Source organism: Astatotilapia calliptera, chromosome 14 (assembly GCF_964374335.1).
Source record: "Astatotilapia calliptera chromosome 14, fAstCal68.1, whole genome shotgun sequence".
Lineage (NCBI taxonomy): Eukaryota > Metazoa > Chordata > Actinopteri > Cichliformes > Cichlidae > Astatotilapia > Astatotilapia calliptera.
This window is the reverse complement of record NC_137435.1, coordinates 1,770,733-1,796,811: the sequence shown is the minus strand read 5'-3', so window position 1 is coordinate 1,796,811 and position 26,079 is coordinate 1,770,733. Positions and strand designations below refer to the sequence as shown.

Genomic DNA, 26,079 nt, shown 5'->3' with positions numbered 1-26,079 from the left:
CGATCCAGACCCAACGCCAGCTAGGGATCAAAGAGAAAGAGAACAGAGGCAAACAGGAGTTAACTGCAGCTAATGGCAGCTAACAGCAGCAAAAATAAACACTGAGGGCCATTATTGCAAAAATAAATTGATTGAATTATTTATTAATGTATTTAATGTTTCAACAATTAATGGAACCAACTTGATAAAAAAAATTAAATAGTTTGTTAATCACATGTATAATTAATACAGAAAAGACAGAAAAGTTCAGGGTATACTCAACAACTAGCTTTAGTGACACTGTCATCAGACAGACGTGAGCGTCACCCGCTCAAATCGACTCATATCCAGAGTACGTAGACGTGGACACATACTAACAGCTGAGGTAAGCAGCGGACTGACAGCCTACACTCAGCACAGATGAATGAGAGCTTTTTGTCCTACAGCAGCCATTGTAGCTAGGATTATGCTACAGTGGGAGTGCAAGAAAACATAACTGCAATCTGCTGACATCTAGTGGTGAGATTTTACACACTGTAACTTTAAGTGTGAGAAATAAGCAAAAAAACGAAGAAATCAAGAACGGGCCAAAGTTTGATAAAATAGCACAAAAGACAAAATTGTGTCCAATACTGGACCTGATGCTGATGAGACAATAACCAAAGGTGGAGGTTGACTCTGAAATAAATTTAAGTAAAATACAAACAATCTTTATGATGCACCCTTTGCACTCTAAGGTTGCCATATTGGCTTTTTCATATAATTTCATATAAAAAGGGTGCCAGATTAGCTCAGTGGGTGCTCAGCAACTATGTGCTGCATGTAGTGGCCTGGGTTTCAGTCCGACCCTTTGCTGCATGTCTTCCTCTCTCTCTTTCCCTGTATTCCTGCCTCTCTCTATCCAATAAAGGCTAAAATGCCAAAAAAATAAAAAAAAGTTAAAATTCTGGTGTGGTGTTACAGATTTCACAGCGCTCTTAACGTGTCCGATCATGTTTGGGCACAGTAAGAGTAACCGTGTATTCGCCTCACATACCACTACGTGTGGATCATTATTTTCTCTAATAACCTGAGCGGAGTCGATATGTTGGTGCTGATGGATAAAAGGCGCGCGTCTATCAGCCATGCGCTGCAGGAATGCGCTGTTTGTTTCCACCCACCATGTGTTAATGGAGCTGGAAGCCATGTTTTCATTGTGCACTTCAGATAAGGACAGCGTTAATGCGGTGTCAGAGTCCGGGCCTGATCGCCGTGATTAGACCTGTAAACAGTTCCTGTCTTTGTTCTGCTTTGGGGAGAACCCGGTTCATGCAGGAACGGCTGAAAGCTGCAGATGGAGGCTTTCTCATAGCTCTGGTGGAAGCTGGTTCTGAGATGTTTCCAGTTTGGCTTGATCTGAGTCCTTTTATTAAGGATGACTGGAACACATGCATCCATAATTTTTGTGTGTTTGTCCATCGTTGTCAGATTATCAGTTAAAAAAAAACGGTTGACAACATAAAAACAAACCCAGGTCCAAAAAAACTGAGTTTATGAGTTTTGTTATGTACCATTAACAAAAATATTAGCTGGCACCTGTTGGTGAGCTGCAAAATCCTCCTTTGCACACCTTTGTTGTTCACTTTTTAAAAGGAATAAAACCTGCAGCTCCCGCTGGCATCAAACGCCGGCCGTCAGCTCCCGTTTCCTTAAACTGTGACAGAGCAGATCATTATGAGCATTTGTGAAAGCTGACTCCTGCGGTGAGAGCGGAGCCTTAAGAAACTGGTGGTGCTGTAATAACAATAATAATATTGCTTGTTTTGTTTCTGCCTTACAGCAGCTCTCTGTCTGTCAGTCAGGACATGAGCTCATAGGAAAACACCCACAGGAACAACCAGCCTCTATTCCAGCCAGAGCCACAGCCTCACCTCTGCTGGGGCCCCCGTTACTGGTTCAGTGACACGGGGCCGGTTTGGAGTGCGCAGTGTCACCCTGTGAAGTCCAACAGTGGTTCAGTTTTATTTATACAGCACAGAACCTCAATAATATTCACCTCAAAGTGCTTTATACTGTGAGGCAAAGGCCCAACAATCAGACGGCCCCCTATGAGCAGCCGTGTATCGCTGATCTGACGAAAAGGCTCTGCCTCCCATTCTACAGGGTGCGCCATTTATATGGATACACCGTCATAACATGGGAATGGTTGGTGATTTTAAAGTCCTGTTTGTGGCACATTAGTATATGTGAGGGGGCAAACTCCTCAAGATGGGGGGTGACCATGGTGGCCATGTAGAAGTCGGCCATCTTGGATACAACTTTTGTTTTTTCAATAGGAAGAGGGTCATGTGACACATCAGACTTATTGGTAATGTCACAGGAAAAACAATGGTGTGCTTGGTTTCAACGTAACTTTATTCTTTCATGAGTTATTTACAAGTTTCTGACCACTTATAAAATGTGTTCAATGTGCTGCCCATTGTGTTGGATTGTCAATGCAACCCTCTTCTCCCACTCTTCACACACTGATAGCAACACCGCAGGAGAAATGCCAGCACAGGCATCCAGTATCCGTAGTTTCAGGTGCTGCACATCTCGTATCTTCACATCATAGACAATTGCCTTCAGATGACCAATCCACTTTCCAGGAAACTGTTCATCTAGGAATGCTCAGACCTGGCACCCATAATGTGGTGGTGCACCATCTTGCTGGAAAAACTCAGGGAACGTGCCAGCTTCAGTGCATAAAGAGGGAAACACATCATCATGTAGCAATTTCAAATATCCAGTGGCCTTGAGGTTTCCATTGATGAAGAATGGACCCACTATCATTGTACCCCATATACCACACCAAACCATCACTTTTGTTGTTCCAACAGTCTTGGAGGGATCCATCCAATGTGGGTTCGTGTCAGACCAATAGCGGTGGTTTTGTTTGTTATCTTCACCATTCACATAAAAGTTTGCCTCATCACTGAACAAAATCTTCTGCGTGAACTGAGGGTCCTGTTCCAATTTTTGTTTTGTTCATTCTGCAAATTCTGTGGCCGATCTGGGTCATCCTCGTTGAGATGCTGCAGTAGCTGGAGTTTGTAAGGGTGCCATTTGTGAGTAGCTGATATCCACCGAAGGGATGTTCGACTAATGCCACTCTCCAGTGACATGCGGCGAGTGCTACGCTGTGGACTCTTGCTGAATGAAGCTAGGACAGCCACTGATGTTTCTTCATTAGTGACAGTTTTCTTGCGTCCACATTTTGGCAAATCCAACACTGAACCAGTTTCACGAAACTTAGCAAGCAGTTTGCTAACTGTAGCATGGGAGACGGGTGGTCTCGTAGGGTGTCTTGTATTGAAATCTGCTGCAATGACCCGGTTACTGCGTTCACCAGATATCAACACAATTTCGATCCGCTCCTCACGTGTTAACCTCTTCGACATGTCAATGGCTGTGAACAAAGAGAAACTTGTAAATAACTCATGAAAGAATAAAGTTACGTTGAAACCAAGCACACCATTGTTTGTCTTGTGACATTACCAATAAGTTTGATGTGTCACATGACCCTCTTCCTATTGGGGAAAAAAAAAAAAAAAAAAGTTGTATCCAAGATGGCCGACTTCTAAATGGTCACCATGGTCACCACCATAGCTGGACTGGCCATCGGGCATACCGTCCCATTTTCAATCTTTATCCTGGTGGGCCGGTCAGAGGCGGAGCCAGACATTTGAAACACCCGGGGCTTAGCCCTAAAGGGTAGTATGCATGTGGGATTTTTTTATTTATTTTTTTTTTTGGGGGGGGGGGGGTAGAAATGACTGAAAGATTAAGAGACTCTGTTTTGAGTTTTGTTCAAAAAAGAATGACTTCATGTAGGGAAAAATATATATCACACATGCAGGACACTTTAAACTAGTTTTTTAATTAAGCAGCGAGGCAGAACAAAGTCGGGGCTGCATCAAGACACAGGGACTAAACCCCAATTCAACCAGACCCAGAACTGATCCGGAATTAAAACAGGACTACAACAGTTCAAAATCAGGACTACTGAGGACTTAACCAAGACAGAACCAGAATCAGAACTAGATGAAAGTAGTACTAAAAATCATCATAGACCTGCACTACACTTGTTTTTTTTAATTCTATCAAAGTCCAATATTTAGATTGAGAAAAGTTTGTATAATTATTTAGCCTTGTTGTGCAAACAAGCTGCAGAACTTAATAAATATAGAATTTGAAAAATAGCAAACCTAAAAAGAAACACGAGATACGAGATACATGAGGACCTATGATACGCTGATACTTTTAGTAAGCAACCATTTGACTAACATGTGTGTCTCACCTGCTCTTGTTCATCTCTGTTCCTCTCTCTCCCTCTTTGTGCTGACAATCATCAAATATACAGTTGAAACCAGATATTTACAAACTCTTCAGATCAAAACACAAACACTTTTTTAATTGTAACATCAAATCAGACTAAATGTTTATTTTTTTAGATAAATATAAAAACATATTTGTTAACTTTAAGAGTAAAGAGAGAAACTGTCTGTATTTCTTAATTGTAAATGGCACCAAATTGTATTCAAACTGAGCCACACTTATGGAGCTCCACAGTTCTGTTCCTGGTGTTTTGGTTGACATCTCCTGATGTTCCCATATCACAGAAACAGGCTCTGTGTTTTGCCTTATATGCATCCACAGGTGTGCCACCAATTTACTCACATGGACTCTACGAACCAATCAGAAGCTTCTTCAGCTCAGAATGGAATCGTCTGCAGTTTCTTATTAATTAACAATAAACTTAGTGTATATGTGCTCCTACATTTGATGAAAGTGATAAAAATAGAAGCTCTGTCTCTCTTTATTCTGACATTTAACTAATTCAAAAGATGTTTCAATATTTATCTAAAACAAAAGTTGACTCTAAATTGATGTTGTACAGTAAAAATGTTTTCTCCCTAAAGTGTAAATATCTGGTTATAAATGTGAATATCCTGCTGTGTACTGAAATCCCTCTTGTTTTGCATAGAAATATACTGAACAACATACAAAGCATAATATATAAAATAACATTTACCTGAGTTTTTTCTTTGAAAGAAGCCTCTAATGTCCATTCTTATATTTCAGTGCATTACTGAAACCGATTTAGTCGGGGAGGGTAAGAACTGAAAATATGAAATAAACACACGTAAGCTAAGACTCTCTAAAGAAACAGCATTAATAAAAATAGCATTTGTTCGGCTTTTAATTTCGCCATTTGTTGATTCACTTGAAGAGCGAGTAACGTAATATGGGTCAAGTGATCAGTTTCATATCAATCTTTCGTGATTCACGTCATATTTACATTATTTGTACAGTACGAATGCTTTGCTTTGGTACCTGCTCAAACTTAAGCTCTCCTTAGTATGGCTGGCTCCGTTTCTCCAACAGCGCACTCACAGGCAGCAGCTGCCCCGCCCCCTCGCTCAGTCGCTTAGTGCCTGAGCTCGGATCATACCAATATCAGGGGGGATTCACGCACAGTCGTAAATTCCCACAGTGTGCACTATGTGCTTCGAATATTGTGTGTACTTTTTGTTTTATACAGTTGTCAGCCAGGCATCTAACTATGAAAAAATTACACTCCAAAAGACCCCGGGCCTCTGACAAAAAGACCCGGGCTTAAGCCCAGTAAGCCACCCCCACGCTCCGCCCCTAGGGCCGGTCTCTAGTCAAAATGCCCGGGCCGATTTTTTGTCCCAGTCCAGCCTTGTCTACCACCCATCTTGAGGAGTTTGCCCCTCACATATACTAATGTGCCACAAACAGGACTTTAATATCACCAACCATTCCCATGTTGTTACGGTGTATCCATATAAATGGCCCACCCTGTACTTTTAAATACTCTACGAACAACAAGTAAGTCTGCAGTGTGAGAGCGAAGTGCTCTGATGGAGTGATATGGTACTACAAGGTCATTAAGATAAGGTGATTAAAAAAGAGAGCAATGAAGCTTCCTGTGAGCTCTGTGCACGTCACAGTGTTAGAAAATCAAACAATATATAATTATTACATGTAATTAAATACTAGGATTTTATTTATAACCGTCTGCTCATAGTTTCAGAGCAGATGGAGTTTGTCTCAGCTCTCATTGGCTGAGAGGCCTTTGGGTTTTACCCTGCAGAGCGAAGCTGCTCTAAAGCTGATCAGAGATCAGCAGGTATGAAATCGTGATCCACTGACCAATCAGATCTCCAGAAAATATCCCTCAGACCTTAGTGCTCAGAGAGAAAGAGAGAGGGAGGGTAGAAACATAGATCCTTAGGATCAACTTGATCCCTTATTCGTCCAAAGCAGTTTCTTTGTTGTGTCGAACAGCTCACCCTCATATGAAGTTTGCATGTTTGATTTGTTCTTTGGTTTCTCTCAGACAGTTTAACACAGCTGAAATAAAACGGACTGTTTCCACTGGTTTCCCAGTATAACCAACCAGTCGCACTGCTTAGTGTGCACTTCAATACTTACATTTATACAGCGCCAAATCACAACAACAGTTGTCTCAAGGCGTTTTTTATTGTAAGGCAAAGACCCTACGATAGTACAAAGACAACCGCCTTGATCGAGCGCTTTGGCGACAGTGGGAAGGAAAAACTCCTTTTAAACAGGAAGAAACCTCCAGCAATAGAAAAGAGGAAAGCAAAATAATTTGCTGACTCCAGCAAAAGTCAGCAAATAGTCATAAAGTAGGGGAGGATTGTGACACCAGGGCTGCAGTTTCAATGGAAGCTTCGATCCTCGTTTGACACATCTGGTTTCAAAACACCAAAATGGCGACGGCAAAAATGCTCGTCACGTGACATCCATCTTTTACACTGTGTATGGATGTGTTGGGCTTCCTTTGGAGGCTGATGGAGACAAAACACAGAGCAAAAACACACTGAATGCTGGGTCACGTTGGCATGGTATCAGCGTCAAAGGTCAGTGTTGCGTTCACAGGTGGAGGAAATGATCGGATTCTGTCGGTTTAAAGTTGCAAACTCTGCACCGTGGAGCCACTTTAAAACTTTTGGTGAATTTGACCCCCAGAAACCCAAAACCGGGGTTGCATCACCACCGTGACGTCCTCCAGTGTTCTGCAGTGGGTTATGAAACTGTGTGCAGAGATAGTGGGCCTCTGTTTGTACCGAAGAAAAGGCCAATAAAGTAAGAAGAGGAGGAGTGAAGAGGGGAGAGAGATTGATACAGTAATGCTTGCTCTCTCAGTGTGGACTGATGGACCAGATCCCCGCTAAACATTTTGTTTGGATCGGAGCCCAGTCCTGCACACTGCTTTCAATTATCTCTCTCCCCTCTCTCTCTCCTGCTCGCTCTCTCACTCAGGAGTGTTTAGGGAAAAACCGAACTGGGAGAGGGGAGGGGGGAAACGTGTTTTCTTCTTCCTTCCTTCCCTCCTTTTTTCCTGCGACGCTCGTTCGCACTCCACCACAGAGCAAGAAAGAGAGAAAGCGGGGCAGAGCCAGAGCGCCGAGGTTTGGGAGTTTTTTGGCGATGCATCACACTCGCAAACTTTGACTCCAAACACTCGACATGCGGCGACTCTGCTGTTTCCTGTCACTGTCCTGCTCCTTCATCTTCTTCTTCACCTCCCTTCTGCCAGCCGATGGACAGACAGCAGGAGGAGGAGTGAGAGGAGGGGGAGGAGTAGAGACGATCCAGGTGATGTTCACGCCGACCATCTGCAAGGTGCGCTGTAGCCAAGACCGATGTGTCAACTACTGCGAGAGAGGCAACGTGACGACACTGTACAGCGGCGGCGAAGGAGGAGGAAGGAGAGACGGCTCTCACGGACCAGGCTTCAGAGTCTGTGAGTTGAAGCTTTAACTTTAAAGACCTGCATGTGAATAAATAACTCTGTCACAGAGAGGGACAGTGTCAGGTTCACTGCCATGTTTGCGTGCAGTAAATAATGCACACGTGCAGGTTTGTGCAGCTTGTCTTAAATCTGCTTCAAATTTAAATTCCTGCTGGAAGTTGGTGTAAAGCTTCCAGTATGAAGTGATGTGAAGCGATCAGCAGGATGTGAGCAAACTTTTATGTCCACGACATCCGTGTATTGTGTTGAAGAGATATCAGCTGAAGTCGAGTTAGGGCCAGCTGGTCTTGATGTAATCCCAGTTCAGACCACGAGATGGTGCTGTGCGACCACGCAACCTTTATTTATGAAAATAATTGAGACGCAGAATTTCCCGTTCATGTCCCTGAAAACGTCGTGAAAACGCATTTGAGTCATTAATATGTTCTTATTTAAAATGGGCAGCGTCCAAATGTCCTGCAGAATCCTCTGTAGCTAAAAAACAAGCACTCACCGAACAAACACGAACCAGCAGTTTTACTGCGGGTTGTTTTTGACCTGCTTCACGTGACATGTGAATCACCAAAGGCTACATTAGCTTTGAACCATAAACCTCACAACAGCCATGTTATTGGTCACATATTAGTATTAACAAAGGCCCTGACAGCACAAACACGTCCAAAGGTCCAGTTCAGGGACTCCAGTTAGCTGAGGTGCAGCCGAGCAGACCGCTAACAGCCTCAGCCACATGTCAGTCAAAGAGCCCCCAATAATACAAATTTTAAGCCTTAATACAGTTTAAACAGGTGAGCTATAAAAACATTTTTTTGTGTACAGTTGTGATGAAGGCAAAATTATCTACACACCTAACAGATTGTGCATCAGGCTGTAAACATGTTTAGTTTTGCTGTAAAGTTTTGAATGGGAGTCTACGGGAACTCACTCACTGCTGACACCAGCCTCTTGTGGATGTTAAAGGAACTTCAGCTTTTATTAATGGGTCTGCTTAATTCTTCTGTCCCAGCCGAGTCCTCCACTGCTGGCAGTATCATCCGTTTTTGTGTTTTGTTGCCCATAAATAGCGAGGAGTGTTTTATTATCTTAATGCTGCTGGGGTTTCTTCTTCTTCTTCTTCTTTGTTTGAGGAATCTGGACATTCTTTATAAATTACTGTAAGTGTTGTCAGATGATCTCTGCCTAGATTTACTTTGCTAAAGTCGGATATTGGACTCTTGGACTTGAATCTGAGGTAACATGAGAGGCTCAAACCTGAGATTTACACCAAAATTTATAGCGAATGAGCTCAAGAAAATTCCAGCCCGTCAGAGATAATAACTCCTGCGCTGAACATTTGATCTTCACGCTCTCAATGAGGCTTCACGTGTGAAGCTGCTCCAGCTGAGTCATGTGACCTGCAGCTCTTTGATGGTTGGCAGAGTTGGGAGGCTGAAGCCCAGCCAGTGAATAGTTGTATAGTCTGATCTGATCCCTGGTCAGTGAGTGTTAATCGTTCCTGCTGGCAGCGAGTCGGAGCTGTCAAACAGCTCAGGGCTCTCGCCGAAAGCACAGAGCGTCCAGCGCTGTTTAATTTAAACTTAATTAGTGGGTTGAAACACAAGCCAGCAGTTTATCTAATCACCAATCACTCGTTACATTATTTCCAACTGTAATTGTATCGCAATTACCATGATTCATATTTAATCTGCTTGGATCAGAAAAGCCCCACAAAAAAGGCTTCGAACTGGAAGTCAAACTCACACTGAGATAAGCTGAGTGCTTATCTTAATTCATCCCAAATTTCACAGCAGAACGATTTGAAAAGGGTCAAAACTAATCAAAAATTAAACATTTCAATATTCTTTTCCATAGTCAGACCGTTAAAACCTCTCAGGAGTGGAAGCTACATGTTACCAGATAATCTGCGAATTTAAATTGAGCACTTTTTAAAACCTTCCCCAGCAGGGGGCAGCATTTTACCAACAAGCTTAAGGCCTCATCTGAGCCGGTATTACACCAAGAGAAAATGCAGTATTTACAGTATTAATTTAACTGTTTGGCAGTTAGTTTTGAAGCTTTGATTGAGCTAATCCCATAAATTGATTGTTTTCAGTCTTAACAAATGGCTCATTGGCTCCCTCTTCAGGCTGCTGATGCAAAAGCATTATCAGCTTTCATTTTATCAGTGTAAACATTATTAGAAGTTCAGCACCATCATTTATTGACTTCACTGTCTCCAGCAGTGCAAAGTTACCCCGATGTTTCCTGTTTTGTGTTTTTCGGTGAAACTGAGCATGGTGCTGGTGATGGCTGCTCTCCATTTGAATACCAAACGGTAATTAAGTTCATACTTGGATGTTTTCTAGTTTGAGATTAGCCTGTTTATGCAATGAGCTCTTTGGGCAGATGCTCTGCTATTAAGGCAAAGGTCGTGAACGCTGGACTGGTGTCTGTGTAAGAGAAGCGCAATCTGCTGATTATCAGATCCCAAGAGTCAGGTGCCCTTTGTATGAGATACTCAAGATTCCTGCAGAGCGCGACTGACTCAAAATTAGAAAATGACAATGCTTTGATTGTAGTCATCCATATTTTCTGAACTACTAGAAAAAGAGACCAGGAGTCTGCAGTAAATTGTATCAGTTCGCTCACGTAATAAGCTGTTGCTACATGGCTAACATCACCAGTTTTCATCTCACCAGTCTAGAAAAGGTGTTTAAAGTTCAGCATTATTGTTTATTCCTGTATTCTCTCCACGCTGTCTTGAGGGGTGGAAAGTGTTTGCTCTTGATTTTATTTATTTATTTATTTTTTTAACCAAGCATGGTTTCTTTCCAGGTGTTTCCCTGGCAACTTTCAGCACCATACCTAAATTTCTTAGAAAGAGCTGCTGCCTCAAACACTAAACTCAGGAAGTGGCAGTCTGTTTGCACTAAAGGTTAACAGTGATAGCTGTCTGTGACTATTTGTAGGTCAGTAAACCATAAATCCTCCTCTGCAGAGCAGGAGGTGGTGGGGGGTGTACACCTGCAGATGTGTAGTTGTTCCTACCTCTGTTTTATGCTTTAAAGGCCTTTAAAGGCCTTGGTTTAGAAAAGGGTTTTCCACAAGGGTCTTTTTATTTTACCCTCATTGATGGTTTGAAGAGTTTGCGCCATCGTATTTTCATGTTGATGAATACCGATGGCTGTTTGCTGGTTTTCTGGATATTTGTGCAACAAGTGCTACATCTGGAGAGAAGGAAAGGAATCAGAGGGGCAGAGGGAGAAGAGTGACCACTGACATATGGCTTTCATTGATCATAAAAATAGCCCCATCGCACGTCCCTGTGTTTCAGAGGACATCATAGTAACTTAGTTTGTTGGAGAGCCAACCTGATGGTGACTTTCAGCCAAGTTTTAATCAAGCAATATAACTCTTATGTCACGGGGGGGGGCTTTGCTTTTTGTCGTCATAAGGATGTCAAGTCCTCAGTATGCGGACTACAGCTCTTTGTCCTCACAACATCAGTAACACACACACACACACACACACACACACACACACACACAGCCCCGTTCAGCTATCTTAGTGAGGGCCTTCATTGACATAATGGTTTCCCAGCCCCTTACCCTAACCCTAAACCTAACCATGACCTAATTGTAACCCTGACACTAAAACCACATTTTCAAACTTGTGAGGACCGGTGAGTGTGTCCTCACAAGTCACTGTTGGTTCTCACAAGTATAGTAGAATGCAGATTTCGGTGCTCACAAAGATAGCTAGACAGGAACATGCACACACACACACACACACACACACACACACACACACACACACACACACACACACACACACACACATGTGCCCAGGATATTTTGCTGGTGATGTGTGAATGTTTAAACAGGCAGTGAGGTAAGACTGGACAGCAACACACACAAACACAAGGGAGGAGGTGGTGACATCATAGGGTCAGAGGTTAATCCCCCTGTCCAAACAGCTGTTCCCCCCATCAGCCTCTCTCGCTTTACATACAGACTAACAATCAAAACAGAGAAGCACACGAATGTAAAGGAAATCATGGGAGATGTTATCTGTCAAAACATACAAACCAAAGCAATAGAAATTCTACTAAATAAACTAAATATTAACATTTCAGAGCAACTTCTCAGAGCTGCTAGCATGGATGTCATTCCATTTGGACAGGATTAACATTACAGAGCGAGGTGGGGGATAATGTATTCCTTGTGGGGTTCGGGTAATTTAAGTCTATTACAGGAACTGGACTGTAACTGGGTAACCAAAACAGAAAGCAACAAAAGCCTCCATAAAGAGGAGAAAATCTTCCTGAGACTCTTAACATTTTGAAGTTTTTCGTCCATATCCCAATAACCCGATGACGGCTGTCTGCACATCCACGGGTGGGGGCTGGCAGATTCCTCAGCTACTTTTAATCACACTTCTTCAAGTAAATCCACCAGGCTAGCAGGAGCTGACTAAATTAGCTGCTGAACTGTCAGGGAGAGTTTGTGCATGTGCGGTTTGCTGCGTCTCACAGTCGTATCTGTTGTTCAGTGATAAATTCGGATTGCGGGTCAGGAAAAAACAAGCTGAGTGTGAGCTGTGGGAGTTGCCGGAGGTGACGGTCACGGTCACTGCAGTGTGGCAGGACACCACACATGCTATTGTTGTTTTCTTCCTTCTTTTTTCACATTTATATCATAAGTGCAACATTTTTAGAAAGCTCCTGGTTTTGAAGTCCTATCTGAGGGCAGATGTACCGAGTTTCCATAACTGAAAAACACGGAGATGTGCGCTTTGCATTAGACGTAAAGGTTCTGTGGGTAACCTCCTTAAAACCTGTAAAGACACCAGTGACCGTGAATGTTACACTCACACAGGGGTGCTAAATAGTGTATGTAGGCAACGGCACAACCACAGTTACTGCAACCACGTGTGGTGAACTTGTGATCTTGTTGCCTTTCAAATTGGTGCTTTGACCAGGTCTGCATCAGCGTTGCTGCTTTACCAGGTGTAACAATAAAGTTTAACATCCAGGCATCCATGAAAACAGAATTCATGAAGTTTAACAGAGTTAGAAGTTAGCAGGAAGTTAGCTCGCTAGCTTCCACCTAAACATGATATAGCATGTTCTGACTGAGAGATTTCTGAAAGAATTCAAACGTACATCTCTGCTATCACTTCCAACATAAAGAAGAGAGAAAACTAAACAGCAGTGACGTTTGTAGGGTTACTGAAGTTGGGCTAGCTGCTATATAATGATGTGCTATGTGATCGCTAGCTACACAGCTATGTTAGCATAGCATAAACTCACTGAAGCTGGAGGATGAACGCTAACTTTTTTCCACTCGATAAAAGTTAACGTGAGGGTTCCCGATAGTTAGGGACAAATGTAATCGCATGGCAGGATGCTGTAAACGGACCAAACTTCAGCCAGGAGAACAACTGAGATAATCCATCCACAATACGAGGTTAGTCATTCATATACTGCTGCATGGGCTGGGCTGTAGCTACATCGTAAGGTTTAAAAACTGAGCTTTAAAATGAACAGAGAGGCCGACAGTGATCACTGACTGTTTTTAGGGGCTTGTTCAGATTCAATAGAACAAGATACAAAGCATTAAAACATGTGAAAAACACAACAGCCATAATAAACGCAGAGTAGTTTGGACCCGGAAGCAGGATTCATACATCATCACTGAAAGACCGGATAATGACACGCTGATCGACACGCTGATAAAAAGGGACTAAGATGGAGTCAGTCTGTCTGTCTCAGTCAGTCCAGGTTGGTCAATTCAACTACTTCCAAATGGTTGCTGAGTGAATTCTTATATTTGTACATATATTTATCCTTAAAATTCCCACATTCCTGCTCTTATATTTTTTTGTTTCTTATGTTTCTTGTGTTTTGCACACCTCTGTTGTTTGTAAAGCTTGCACTGTGATGTGACAGTAAAAGTGATTTGATTTGAAAATATTCCATGCAATGACTGGGCACACACCAACTTTCACTAGTCTTCAGGAGGTGACTGTCTCATGTTTATCTTAGTGTGACTGAGTCATTAGTGAGCTGCAGTGCTGTGTGTGAGCTAAACTAAATCAGTGTTAGTCTTTGCTCTTTTGTGGCTTTGGGTTGGAGTGTGTTTGATGATGTTTTGTGACGTTCAGATTTTCAGATTAAACCTGACCAGACTTTCAGATCATTCGTTAAAGATATAAAATGTGAGCCCGAAGCTGTGAATACTTGGCACCCTACATTTTTTAAACTTCCTCACAGACACAGGATAAAGTACAGCTACAGCTCAAAGCCTCCAGGTGCTGCCTCTCGGCAGGCTTCCAGACATTGGCCAATGGGGACGGGCAAAATCAAAGTTCATCTCATAGATTTTTCATGTTTGTCTCTGTTTATTCTCTCCATCAGTTTTTCAGTGTTTACAGTATTTCATCAGTGTAATCCCCCACACTCGCTCTGTCTTTTCTCAGCTTTGCCCCAGGAATGTCGTCCAAACTCTCCAAGTGTGTTTGTGTTGATGTGGTCCATCTGTGGTTTGATGTCCAGCATGATAACTGTGTTTACAGCAACACACGCAGCAGTGCTGTGTGCGTGCGTGTGTGTGTGCGTGACAGAGTAACATCAACAAACAGGACTACACGCACACTGTGAGGGCGTGGACACGGGCGCACACGGAGCGTCAGCAGTGGAAGTCGTTCATCTTTTTACTGAAGTTCAAACACGAGTTTGATCCGATTCAAGAGTTCCTCTGCAAGCCTATGGAAAAACAGCCCCAGCCCCAAGCTCTGTAAACATTTTCCTGATGGGTTTATGAGCTCAGTCATCGCAGGTTATATGCAATAAAACAGAAAGTCCATTTTTTAAATTTTGCTCATTTCAAGTGCCAGAAAAGAGGTCAGAGCTTCCCCTCACTCGTCAAAACACTGTAAATGGTGAAAACGCTTAACTTCAGAACAGGACGTCACAGTAACAACATTCATCTTTTATATCGTCTATGTTTTAGCGCTAGACTCCCCCGGGGGCTGAAAAGGTACTGCCTGTGGATTATAAAAGGTTATGTTGAAGAAGTCTTAATTTCCAATACTGCAAATGAGTTGAAAATAACCATTCAGTGGTTACAGTTAAAAAGAAAGAAACTGAACATATGAAACATCTACCGATGTCTGTTTTTAAACCTGAACTCATCAAACAGAGATGACAGTGTCGGGTGCCTGAATTACAGCTGTAAGTGCAGAATCACCCTCAGCAATCACTTTGTCAGATCACAGGGCGATGGCATTTGTGTTTTTGTGGGGAGGGAACAGGACTAGCTTTGGTGTTTAGACTCAAACTGGCAGGTTGAAGACCAGAAAGGTCATGGCTGCAGTGCTAAGGCCTTTGTGTATCAGTTAATTAGCAGCAGCTGAACTCTGGGTAAGTGTACACCAGCGTCCTGAGGCTGAGCTCATACAGCATGCAGGAAGTGGGTGGAGCCTGCTATCCCATTGTAGCAGTTAGCTTTGTTCAGACCCACATATCACCAATCATTTCTTAAAATGCTTCTTCTGTTGTTCCCAGATTGGTCCAGATGGTACCCCCAGGAGACAGAGCAGCAGGCTCATTAAACTCACACGATCAGATTTCTTCTGGAAACTTCTTCTGTCTCCTGGTTACTTCAGTAATCAAAGACTGATGTAGAAAATGACGAATTATTTCATATTATTGGTCAGATGATGTCATTAAAGATGCTCCAAAAAGCTCCAACAGCACAAACATAGTCCAGAGGTCCAGCTCAGGTGAAGCCAGAAGGAAGAAAAAGCTAGCAGCTACAGCCACCTGTGTCACCATCCACCTGTTGGGCAAAGAGGCCACGCCCTCAATTATTCAACTTTAAGCTTTAATACAATTAATACGAGCATCTTCCCAGCGTAGAGGTGTTATTTTAACATGGCAGTCTATGGGGACTGACTCACTGCTGCCTCTGCTGTTCATTAAAGGAACTGAAGCTTTTGGTACTTTATTTTTTATTTCAATCCTTAGCCTGTGTGTGAGCTCTTCCTAATTTGACAGATTTTACTGCTGTTGTTCTGTAAACAGCTTACAGGAATCATGAACCTGTGATGGTATTTATTTACTGAATAGATAAGTAAGCAGGTTTGTTTGCCTCCCGCAGTCCTCTGTCCTCTGCTCTGTAAGAACGGCGGAGTCTGTCTGCAGAAGGACCGTTGCCTGTGCCCGCCAAACTTCACCGGGAAGTTCTGCCAGATCCCCGTCACACCCACAGACTCCTCTGCAGCCTTCTCCACCAATGAGATCGTCAAGCCGGTTCTCCTCTCTGCCATGGCATCCAATCAGGAGCTGGTTCGGTCTGAGTTCCTGCTGCCGCTAGGACGGGACGCAGAGGCGATGACTGCTGGAGGTAAGCGACCTGTGACCTTTAACCCCAACTGTGTCGATGGGTGGCTATGACGTTTTTGTGTAACTCTTTGGAGTTTAGAAATATAGAATTTTTTAAAATATTTCTTGATATCTCAATATTTTACAGATTTTTATTTATTTCGGTTGTAGTTTGCTCAGTTTTGTTCTGACATTATTATGTTTATATGTAATAATATCTTTATTTGTTTGTCATTGGTCATTTAGTTGATACATTTTTGGCAGCTTCGGGCTTCCATTGGTAATTTGTTGCTATTGTGAATGGTGCCTCACTGCAGTTATCCTTTAATGTTCACACTCACGTGCAGCCCCCAGCGGGCCCATGGTGAAGGTCAGAGTTCAGCACCCCCCTGAGGCCAACGTGAAGGTCCACCAGGTGAAGGTAAGAACATTAACAGCTCCTCTGATTGGACGATTAAACTGTCAGTCATCATGTGATGATAAACGTTTTGTTCAAGCTGTTGATAAAACAAAGAACAGCTGTTTCGTTTTTTGTATTTTTACATTCTTATAGTTTTGTAAATATCTTTGTTTATTACTGGCCACAGGCATTTAAATAATATTCTCTCACAGTCATCGAGGTTTTACAAGCTTTTTATTTTGTAGATATTTCATAAACATTAATATTCAGTTTTGGCATTTATGTCATCTGTTTTTACATATTTTTATATTTCCACATATTCTTTTGTTTTGTTCTTAGATTTATTATTTTACATGTTATTAATAATCAATAAATTTTACAATTGGAATTTTTAAATCTTTTAATGATCTTTTATTACATTTTTAATAATTAATAAGAATTATATTACATCTATATATAATTTATTTTTTTATCATTTAAATCTTTGATTTTATTTGAAACAATTGTTTTCTTAAATATAGAATTCTTTAGTTATTTAAAAAAAAATTCTTGGAAGTTCTTTAAAAACATCTAAATCCATCAACCTTCTTCCGTTTATCCGGGGCCATGTCGTTTGGCAAGCAGCCTAAGTACCTCCTCCAGCTACTCCGGGGGAACACCGAAGCCTTCTCAGGCCAGCCAAGAGATATAATCTCTCCGTGTCCTGGGTCTGCCCTGGAGGGGTGGGACATGCCTGGACACCTCGCCCAGGAGGCGCCCAGGAGGCATTCTTGTCAGATGCCTGAACCACCTCAACTGGCTCCTTTCGATGTGGAGCAGCAGCAGCTCTACTCTGAGCCCCTCCGGGATGGCAGAACCTCTCACCCTATCTCTAAGGGAGAGGCCAGCCATTTCCGCCGCTTGTATCTGTGATCCCGTTCTTTCGGTCACTACCCACAGCTCGTGACCAGCCAGAGCACCAATCCGTCTGTTGATCTCCCGCTCACTTCTCGCATCATTCGAACAAGACATCGAGATACTTAAACAGGGCGATTGTGGCTCAAGAGTTGGCAGTTCATCTTGTGATCGCAAGGTTGCCGGTTCGAGCCCAAGCTCGGACAGTTTCCGTCGTTGTGTCCTTGGGCAAGACACTTCACCTGCCGCCTAGTGGTGTTGGCCAGAGGGGCCGATGGTGCGATATGGCAGCCTCGCCTCTGTCAGTCTGCCCCAGGGCAGCTGTGGCTACAACTGTAGCTGCCTCCACCAGTGTGTGAATGTGAGAGTGAATGAATAGTGGCATTGTAAAGCGCTTTGAGGGTTTCGAAAAGCGCTAAATGCAATTCACTATTATTATTATTAAACTGCTTCACTTGGGGCAGGAACTCGTCCCTGACCCGGAGTGGGCACTCCACCCTTTTGAGGACCATGGCCTCAGATTTGGAGGTGCTGATTTTCATTCCCGCTGCTTAACACTCTGTTGGGAACTGCTCCAGTGCGAGCTGGAGGCCATCAGCTGTGACAAAGGGCAGCCCTGGCGGAGTCCATCACCCACCAGGAATAAGTCAGACTTATTGCCGGCTATGCAGACCAAGCTTTTGCAAAGGTTGTATAACGATCAAATGGCCCATAGCAATGGGCTAGACACCCCATACTCCCGAAGCAACTCCCACAGGAATCCCACACAGTCGAACGCCTTCTTCAAATCCACAAAGAACATATAGACTGGTGGGCAAATTCCTGTGCAGTATCCTTGGGAGCTCCACGACCAGGACGAAACCACATTGTTCCTCCTGTATCCAAGGTTCGACTGACAGACGCACATCTAAACAGTCGTCTTAATTTCTTGCAGGAGTTTTAAAATTTAACCACAGATCAAGTTTAATGTAATTTATTCATTTATTTTTAACCCTTTCATTGAATGTGCCTGTAGTCTTTTGCATTCACTTGCTCGTAGGTAAGTTGAATCTTCTTGTTCCAGGTGTCTGGATTCACTCCCACCCTGCGGACGCTCTCTTCCTCCTCCTCCTCCTCAGGGTCAGCAGGTGCTCCGGCTCCTGCTGGCAGCAGAGTCCTGGCCCAGACTGTGAGAGGGGACAGCGTCTACACCCAGCAGTCCGGCTTTAAGTACTGCTTCAGAGAGGTTCAAGACGGACAGGTGAGTGGCAAAATATGAACACAAAATACCACCTGACATTTACCAGCAGGTTTTCAAAGGAGAACTTAGTTTTTACCCATTAACATGGATTTTGTTCAATGTTCCATGTTTGGAGATTTCTACGACTGTCAGGTGGATAATTACTGTGTTCTGTCACATCAAACCAAAAAAACAACCTTTTCGGCACTTTTTACCCCACATAGGCTGTTTTTTTTCTGTCACTGCTGGATTGCAAAGTCAGCATGACCTTGAACCCATGTTAGGGATAAGTGCTGTCTATGACATCATAGGGATCCAAGAGTAGAACAAACAGTCTGAAACTGAGTGTTTAAAGCAATCTGAAAGCTGAGCTTTTGGCACACAGGGATTACTTGTACATATACACCTCATCATTTGGCGAGTTATCACTGTGTTAGGAGACATATGACAGGAAGTAAGGAAATACTGAATAGATCAACTTTAATGTGATTACAAAAAGCAGAAAATGCGAACACATGGTCCTACATCCTTTAAAATGACAAAGAAGTCCTTAAATTATCCCATTGCTACACGATGCATATTGTTGTGTCTTGTTTTGATGAAAGTCCAGCCTGATAGATGTTAGCATGGCTGCGGTCCATCAGATTTATCCTGGACTGTGTTTGTTTTTAGTGCAGCTCTCCTCTTCCTGGCCTTCGGAGCAAGGAAATGTGCTGCAGAGGGATCGGAAAGGCCTGGGGCATCGATGACTGTGTCATCTGTCCTGAGATCACAGGTATACAAAAGTACACACAATACTCGTATAACACAACATAACACACTGTGTGGTCCACTCAGGCTTCCATAACCTACCTTGAGTGACCTCACTGTGGTCAGTCAGAAAACTTTGAAGACTTTTATATGTCTGACATTTTATTATTGCTTTAGACATTAAATTAGGCCCCAAAACCTTCTGGTAATTAAACTGAGACACACGGGAAAAGTTCCCATAGCTAACTTTATCCCAGTAAACCCAGACGTGCACTGTTGAAGGTTTGACTAACTCTTCCTTTACACTCCCTGGTCCAAGCAAGAATATTATAGTATGACATCTGTTTCATTCTGGTGGTCATTGCAGTGTTTTATATCAAAAGAAAATGACCCATCAATATTAAAACAATGCACTGTTATTCCTCCTCGCCTTTTTCTGTAAAAGGTAGAAAGGTGGCAGAGTGAGGGGCCAGCAGTGGAGTTTGAAACCAACATTCATGTGAAAAGCTGACGGCCACATGCTATGTAAAGTCACGTGTTGCTGCAGCATTACACCGGTTTGATTTAGCGGTTTAGGGTCAGCAAGCAAAGGTGTCATAAAAGAGGTCTTTCGAAAGCTCTCCTTTTTTCTGCAAGAGAAGAAGTCCTCACTATTCACTAATGTCCTCACTTAGGCTTGAATTTATAGAGGTCCTCACAAAGATACCTAGACTAGCACAGTTATACTAACACTTTTTCTGTGAGTGAGGGTCTGCTACTTCATGACTTTAATATTTGGGAAATATTTCACCAGTAGCTGCTTATGTAACTATTGGACTTCATCACACACACACACTCACATTTGTTCATCTGTCTTTGTGGGGACCGTAGTTAATACATGCCTTCTGAGGTTCCGTAACTCAAACATCATGATTTCAACACTGAACTCGAATCAGGTCCAAACCATTTAACAGGCCTCCCAAGGTCTGCCTCAAAGTGAGAACCCAGCAGTGTGTCCTCACAAGCATAGATGCATACACACACACACAGTAAGTAATCGGGCTTCCTTGTTCTTTTAGAGCTGACTAACAGTAAAGGAATGCAACTGTGGGACTGTAGGCTTTACAAACACACACACACACTCAGGAAATCATGTTAGCTCAACTGCTGGCATCCAGCTTCACACCAGCCTGTAAAGAATGACGGCATACACCTTTAAAGAACAGAAAAGAGGGCCTGGATGCGCGCGCACACACACACAACTGGTACGATTTTTGATGTTTGTCATGGTTCATTAAAAGTGACCAGAAGATCTTTAAAAAGCTGTTTATAGCACAGGTGTCGAATTCCAGGCCTCGAGGGCCGGTGTCCTGCAGGTTTTAGATGTGTCCTTGATCCAACACGGTTTATTTAAATAGCCTCCTCAACAAGTCTTGAAGTTCTCCAGATTCCTGGTAATGAACTGACCCAGGGTGAGATCTAAAACCTGCAGGACATCGGCCCTCGAGTTCGGCACCCCTGGTTTATAGCTTTGGCTTTGTGATGGCGCCCCCTGGTGTTTCTGTTTGACCTAATTTGACTTTAATGTAACAAACTCTGGGGAGTTCATCTTACAACCTCCATCCATCCATTTGCTTCCGCTTATCCTTTTCAGGGTCGCGGGGGGCGCTGGAGCCTATCCCAGCTGTCATAGGGCGAGAGGCGGGGTACACCTTGGACAGGTCGCCAGTCTGTCGCAGGGCCAACACACACAGGGACAGACAACCATTCGTGCTCACATTCACTCGCACATTCACACCTAGTGGCAATTTGGATTATCCAATTAACCTATCCCCACAAGCTTCATGTCTTTGGACGGTGGGAGGAAGCCAGAGTACCCGGAGGGAACCCACGCAAACACGGGGAGAACATGCAAACTCCACACAGAAAGACCCCGGCCTGATGGTGGAATTGAACTCAGGACCTTCTTGCTGTGAGGCAACAGTGCTAACCACCGTACCACCGTGCTGCCTAATCTTACATTAGGCAGCACGGTGGTACATCTTACAACCTTTTTCTTATAAATAATTTAATTTGTAATATATTTCTTAGAAACAGTGCAGAACTGTGTTTTGTGTTCTCTCCTAGCAAACATTAAATATAAGTATGTGATCAGATAATTATTCCACAAGAATTGGTGATTGATCAGCGTGTATTTGGTTATTGATCATTGTTAGGTCAGAGCGATGCCAGCTGTCCAGTTGGGTTTGAGCGAGCCAATGGAACGCAGTGCGTCGGTGAGTTTGGCGGTTGTAATCGTACAGGCGGTGGAAATATTCTGTTCTTTAAACAACAGAGAAACTAAACGATCAATCGGAGAAGGTTCTTTCTTTTCATTTCCTAAATGTGAACTTCTGTTGTTAAATGAAAAACAGATCAGTACGCAGGTCCATCCACTCACAGCAGAAGAAGCAATGCTGGTAAAATTAACGTTTTCACGGGATTGGCTGACAGCTTAACGTAGTGCCTGAATAATTGTTATGAAAATATTACATAAAGGAATAATTAGCAGATATGCCTTCCTGTTTTCAAAACTTGTACAAAAAATACTCAGAGCAGCCCTGGTCAGTTACAATACTATGCCGATGACACGGCATAATCTTATCATAGGACAAGATCGGATCAATATGTGGTCATTTGCAGATATGTGTCATCAAACTACAAATAAATCCAGGAATAACAACACTACAGTGGCTGCTTTTGACGAATTAATATGTAAAATAATCCTTATTTAATCTATTTTATACTGAGCTTTGTTCATCTTTGCAAAGGGAACTAAAACTTCTTCCACCAACATTTTATCAGAAAGTTTTAGTAGAAAGAAACCAAAACTGCAGTGTTTAATCTGAGCTGTAACAATTAAAGGTTTAACTGCCTAATTTAACCTTAGACTGTAGTTCTACAGGCTGATATTAGCATTAATGGCTTCAGTGTGATGATTCAGCCATGGACAGTTACTCTGCCATGGTCACAGATGTCATTAATCTCTTTAGCTCGACACACAGATTTCTTGGAGAAAAAATCATAACTAACTGTCGTAACTGCTTTTAAAGTCAGAAGTTTATAAAAGGTGCCCTGTTTTCCTCTGATTTTCTTCTTATTGGTTTCCTTCATATTCCAGTCTGTTTAGACATTAGCGATAAAAAACATATTTACTGCGTGAACAAAAGTGACATCGATCAGAATTAACATAAAGATAATACCAACGAACTGTCAGCTACCAAATGTAAGATCTTCAGCTTTCCTTCTGAACTGCTTCCAAGATAAAGAAATCTTCATCTGACTCTTTGTTTAAAGTCTCCATGTTTCCTATGCAATGGATTTCTTTATTTACGACCAGAGGACTGATCCATCTTTAAAAAGTTTATCAGTTTTCTGATGAGCCCACTCGGGATCCGGGCGTTAGTAAATAAACGGTGTCTTAGAGGACGTTTGACGTCGGATCGCTTTGACAGCTGAGAAAAGCCTGAAGTGTTTGTGTGTGTGTGTAGACGTGAATGAGTGCCTGCAGCCGGGGCTGTGTGAGAACGGCATCTGTGTGAACACCAGGGGGAGCTATAGCTGCGTGTGCAGGCTGGGGTTCATCCTCGACGCCTCACATGGAATCTGCATCTGTAAGTAACGCACATTTACATGCACGCTGCCGCCGCCGCCGGCTTGGGAATGAAATGAGGAATGATGCCGACTCCTGTCAGGACTTCCTGAATCCATCTGAGCTCTCCAAGTTTCTCCTGGACTTTGGTTGGCTCGTCTCTCTCAAAGTTTAGCTGTGCAGCACATCAAAGTACAGAAAAGCTGAAGCTGCTGCACAGCTGGAAATAACTCTAATTTCTACTATAGCTGTAACACAGTGGGCAGTGAGGATTTGGCTCCCTGCGCCACCTCAGCAACTGCACTGCAGACTTTCAGCTTTAACTTTAGGTTCTGTTCAAAAGCATCACAGCCATTTTTGTGTTAAGGTGTAAAAGGCTGGACTGGCGAGTGTAATGATGTCACTTAAGATTTTCACTTTGATACCACAGGAGTCTACTCACAAACCCGGTCTAGGACGCACAGACAACCTGCAAACTGAAATTGATAAAATAATATAACACAGGACAAATTATTACTACAGTGTCTGTGTAGTTTATTAGACAAGCTACACAGTGTTGGCTGATTTCAACTTCAAACAGCCACTCAGGTATTAAAGTTACACTGGGCTAATACAGCATTTCTGTAAGTTTAAAGATGTTCTAAACACAATTTTTCTTACAAAGAATTGTTGATTTACTCTGAGCTTTTCTGAAAATCTGAAGATGAGATTCGTCGGACTGCGGCTCAGACCATCAGCAGGAATAATGAGAGGACTTCTGTGTTTTTAAAGGTCAACTTTAAATCTTTGTTCTGCTCGTTGTTCTTTGGGGAACATGAGGGAGAGGTTCAGTGCTCAGATGGTTTGTATGAAGCCTGACCGGTGCTCTGCTTATTCCGACCGGCATTCAGTGAATCAGAGGAGGAGGAGCTTCAGGATGCTGGTCTACCCGGTAACTGATGACAGCGCTCTAATCAAAGCTTTACTTTTTTTTAACAGTGTGTCTGTGTTTGGTCTCTTTCCTTTCCTGGAAATATTTTTTATATCCAAATTATTGTTTTGTCAAATTGAAGGTTTTTTGTTTGACATCCACACGGACTTGGACAAGCAGCAAAGTGGCTGTGCTTTTTCTATTGTTCTACTTCCTGTTTGTGTTTTAACCTGCGCTTACTGGGCTGAGTTATCACCTCGGAGCAGCTCCCTCCCCACAATCTAGAGTCTGTTTCCTGTAAAAGAAATAAAGCAGAATAAAAATGAAGCCAACACTGAAGCAAATGAAGCTGCAGTTCCTCTGACGTCCAGCAGAGGCAGCAGTGAGTCAGTCAGACTCACATGTTGAAGCTTTAGAGCAGAAATAAACACGTTTACAGCCTGATACACTGATAAACTGTTTGGTTTTTACAGATAATTTTCTCCTTCATAACAAGAATGTTTGCACAACTCACCTGTTTGGATAATGTTGAGGCTTACAGTGTGCATTATTAGGGGCGTGGCCTATTTGACTGGCAGGTGGATGGTGGCACAGGTGTCAGTAGCTGTCTGCTAGCTTCACCTGAACTGGACTTCTGGACCGTGTTTGTGCTGTTGGAGCCTTTTGGAGCATTTTAAATGACATCATGACATCATGTGACTTGCTGCGAGGTTACTGTAGTAACAACCTGTCCACGAATCAGAGCTCCAGTTTCAATGAGTGAAATTCTTGGATTTTACTTGGATGTTGCTGAACACTAACTAGCAGGCATGGATGAAGCTTCCTAACCTAACTGTCTTGGTTAGGAAGGAACGCTTCGTGCTCATCTACTCGTTTTGAGGAGTTGCCCCCTGCTGGTCAGTAGAGAGAATGCAGCTTTGGAGCACTTCAGTGTCGGTTTCATTTTTCAGACCCAGAATTTGCGCCCATCTTTATATCAGAGCGGTGCCAACACTCGTGTCCTCTTTGATAGAAGCCATGAGCCAGATGTTTGCATGGGAGGTTACTGAGGTTGAAATCATTGTGAAGCTGTGTCTGCAGGTGGTTAAACTTCCATCTGAATTTAGATCTGTTGACACGGCCTGCTGATGTTCTGTGTCGTCGGAAAGCTTCCTGTTCCTGCATCACCTGCCACGTCTGTGTTGAATCCCTTCCTGTGTCATTTAAACCGAGCGGGTCGGGGTACAGCATGTACTTGTTCTGCATGCAGCGCTCTGCTTCAGGTCCCGGCCGAGCTTCGGGTGGATCATCTGTGTAACGAGTCGCCCTCCTTCCTGTGTGTCCTCCTCAGCCCAGAGTGTCATTTCTGAGGAGAAGGGTCAGTGTTACCGGGTCCTGGGTTCAGGTCTGGGTCCGTCCTCCTGCTCCCTGCCTATTCTCAAAAGCATCACCAAGCAGATCTGCTGCTGCAGCCGGGTCGGCAAAGCCTGGGGACCCGACTGCCAGAGGTGTCCGTACTTCGGTTCAGGTAGGTTCAGGAGGACGACGTCACGACTGAGCTTATTTGGTTTCAGGTGAATTTTCAGGTGTGTCCTCTCTCTTCCCTCCATCTCCTCCTTCAGTGGCCTTTAAGGAGATCTGTCCTGCTGGTCCTGGTTACCAATACTCGCCTTCAACTCTTAAATTCAACCAGAGAGTCAGCGAACCGGAAGGGGGCGGCAGAGCTGTGCTGGTAAACGGCAGCAACAAGGACAACCAGGGTACCTGCTGAGCACACAGCATCCTGCACACCGGCTGCTCATGCTTCTGTCATGGGAGTGTTGGGTCTGCTCCACCTTAATGATCAATAATAACAATAATAATAATAACTAGAAAGTGCATTTTCTGAAGAAACTGCAGTGTGAATGCTTGAATCTGAATGTATGCACTGAAATGAATTAATTGCTGAATTTTGAGTTAAAAATATTGAATGAGATAAAAAAAAACAAAAAAAAAAAACGAATTTAACCTGAAAACAAAGGTGCTGAACTGCTAAAAGCTGAAGGTTACACAGAAGAAGGAGTTGGAAAAAAACTGAAAATGTTTTAAATGTAAATTAGAAAACCCTAAGAAATGAGAAAAGAACATTTAGAGTCAGAAAACATCTGA

At 43.1% G+C, this 26,079-nt stretch overlaps 1 protein-coding gene across 8 annotated transcripts in view; it reads left to right on the top strand.

Moving 5' to 3' along the window:
• ltbp4 (latent transforming growth factor beta binding protein 4) overlaps positions 1-26,079 on the top strand; it is a 67,605-nt gene that overhangs the window by 14,595 nt on the left and 26,931 nt on the right. For 5 of the 8 annotated variants that reach the window (XM_026192601.2, XM_026192604.2, XM_026192600.2 and 2 more), the window contains 9 exons: positions 7,592-7,798; positions 15,946-16,191; positions 16,517-16,590; positions 18,527-18,703; positions 19,355-19,457; positions 21,628-21,687; positions 22,942-23,064; positions 25,283-25,459; positions 25,554-25,691. In XM_026192601.2, coding sequence (XP_026048386.2) covers positions 7,592-7,798; positions 15,946-16,191; positions 16,517-16,590; positions 18,527-18,703; positions 19,355-19,457; positions 21,628-21,687; positions 22,942-23,064; positions 25,283-25,459; positions 25,554-25,691 — 1,305 coding nt within the window. The remainder of the gene's footprint in view (positions 1-7,591; positions 7,799-15,945; positions 16,192-16,516; positions 16,591-18,526; positions 18,704-19,354; positions 19,458-21,627; positions 21,688-22,941; positions 23,065-25,282; positions 25,460-25,553; positions 25,692-26,079) is intronic. The other 3 variants (XM_026192607.2, XM_026192605.2, XM_026192606.2) reach the window with 3 other exon arrangements.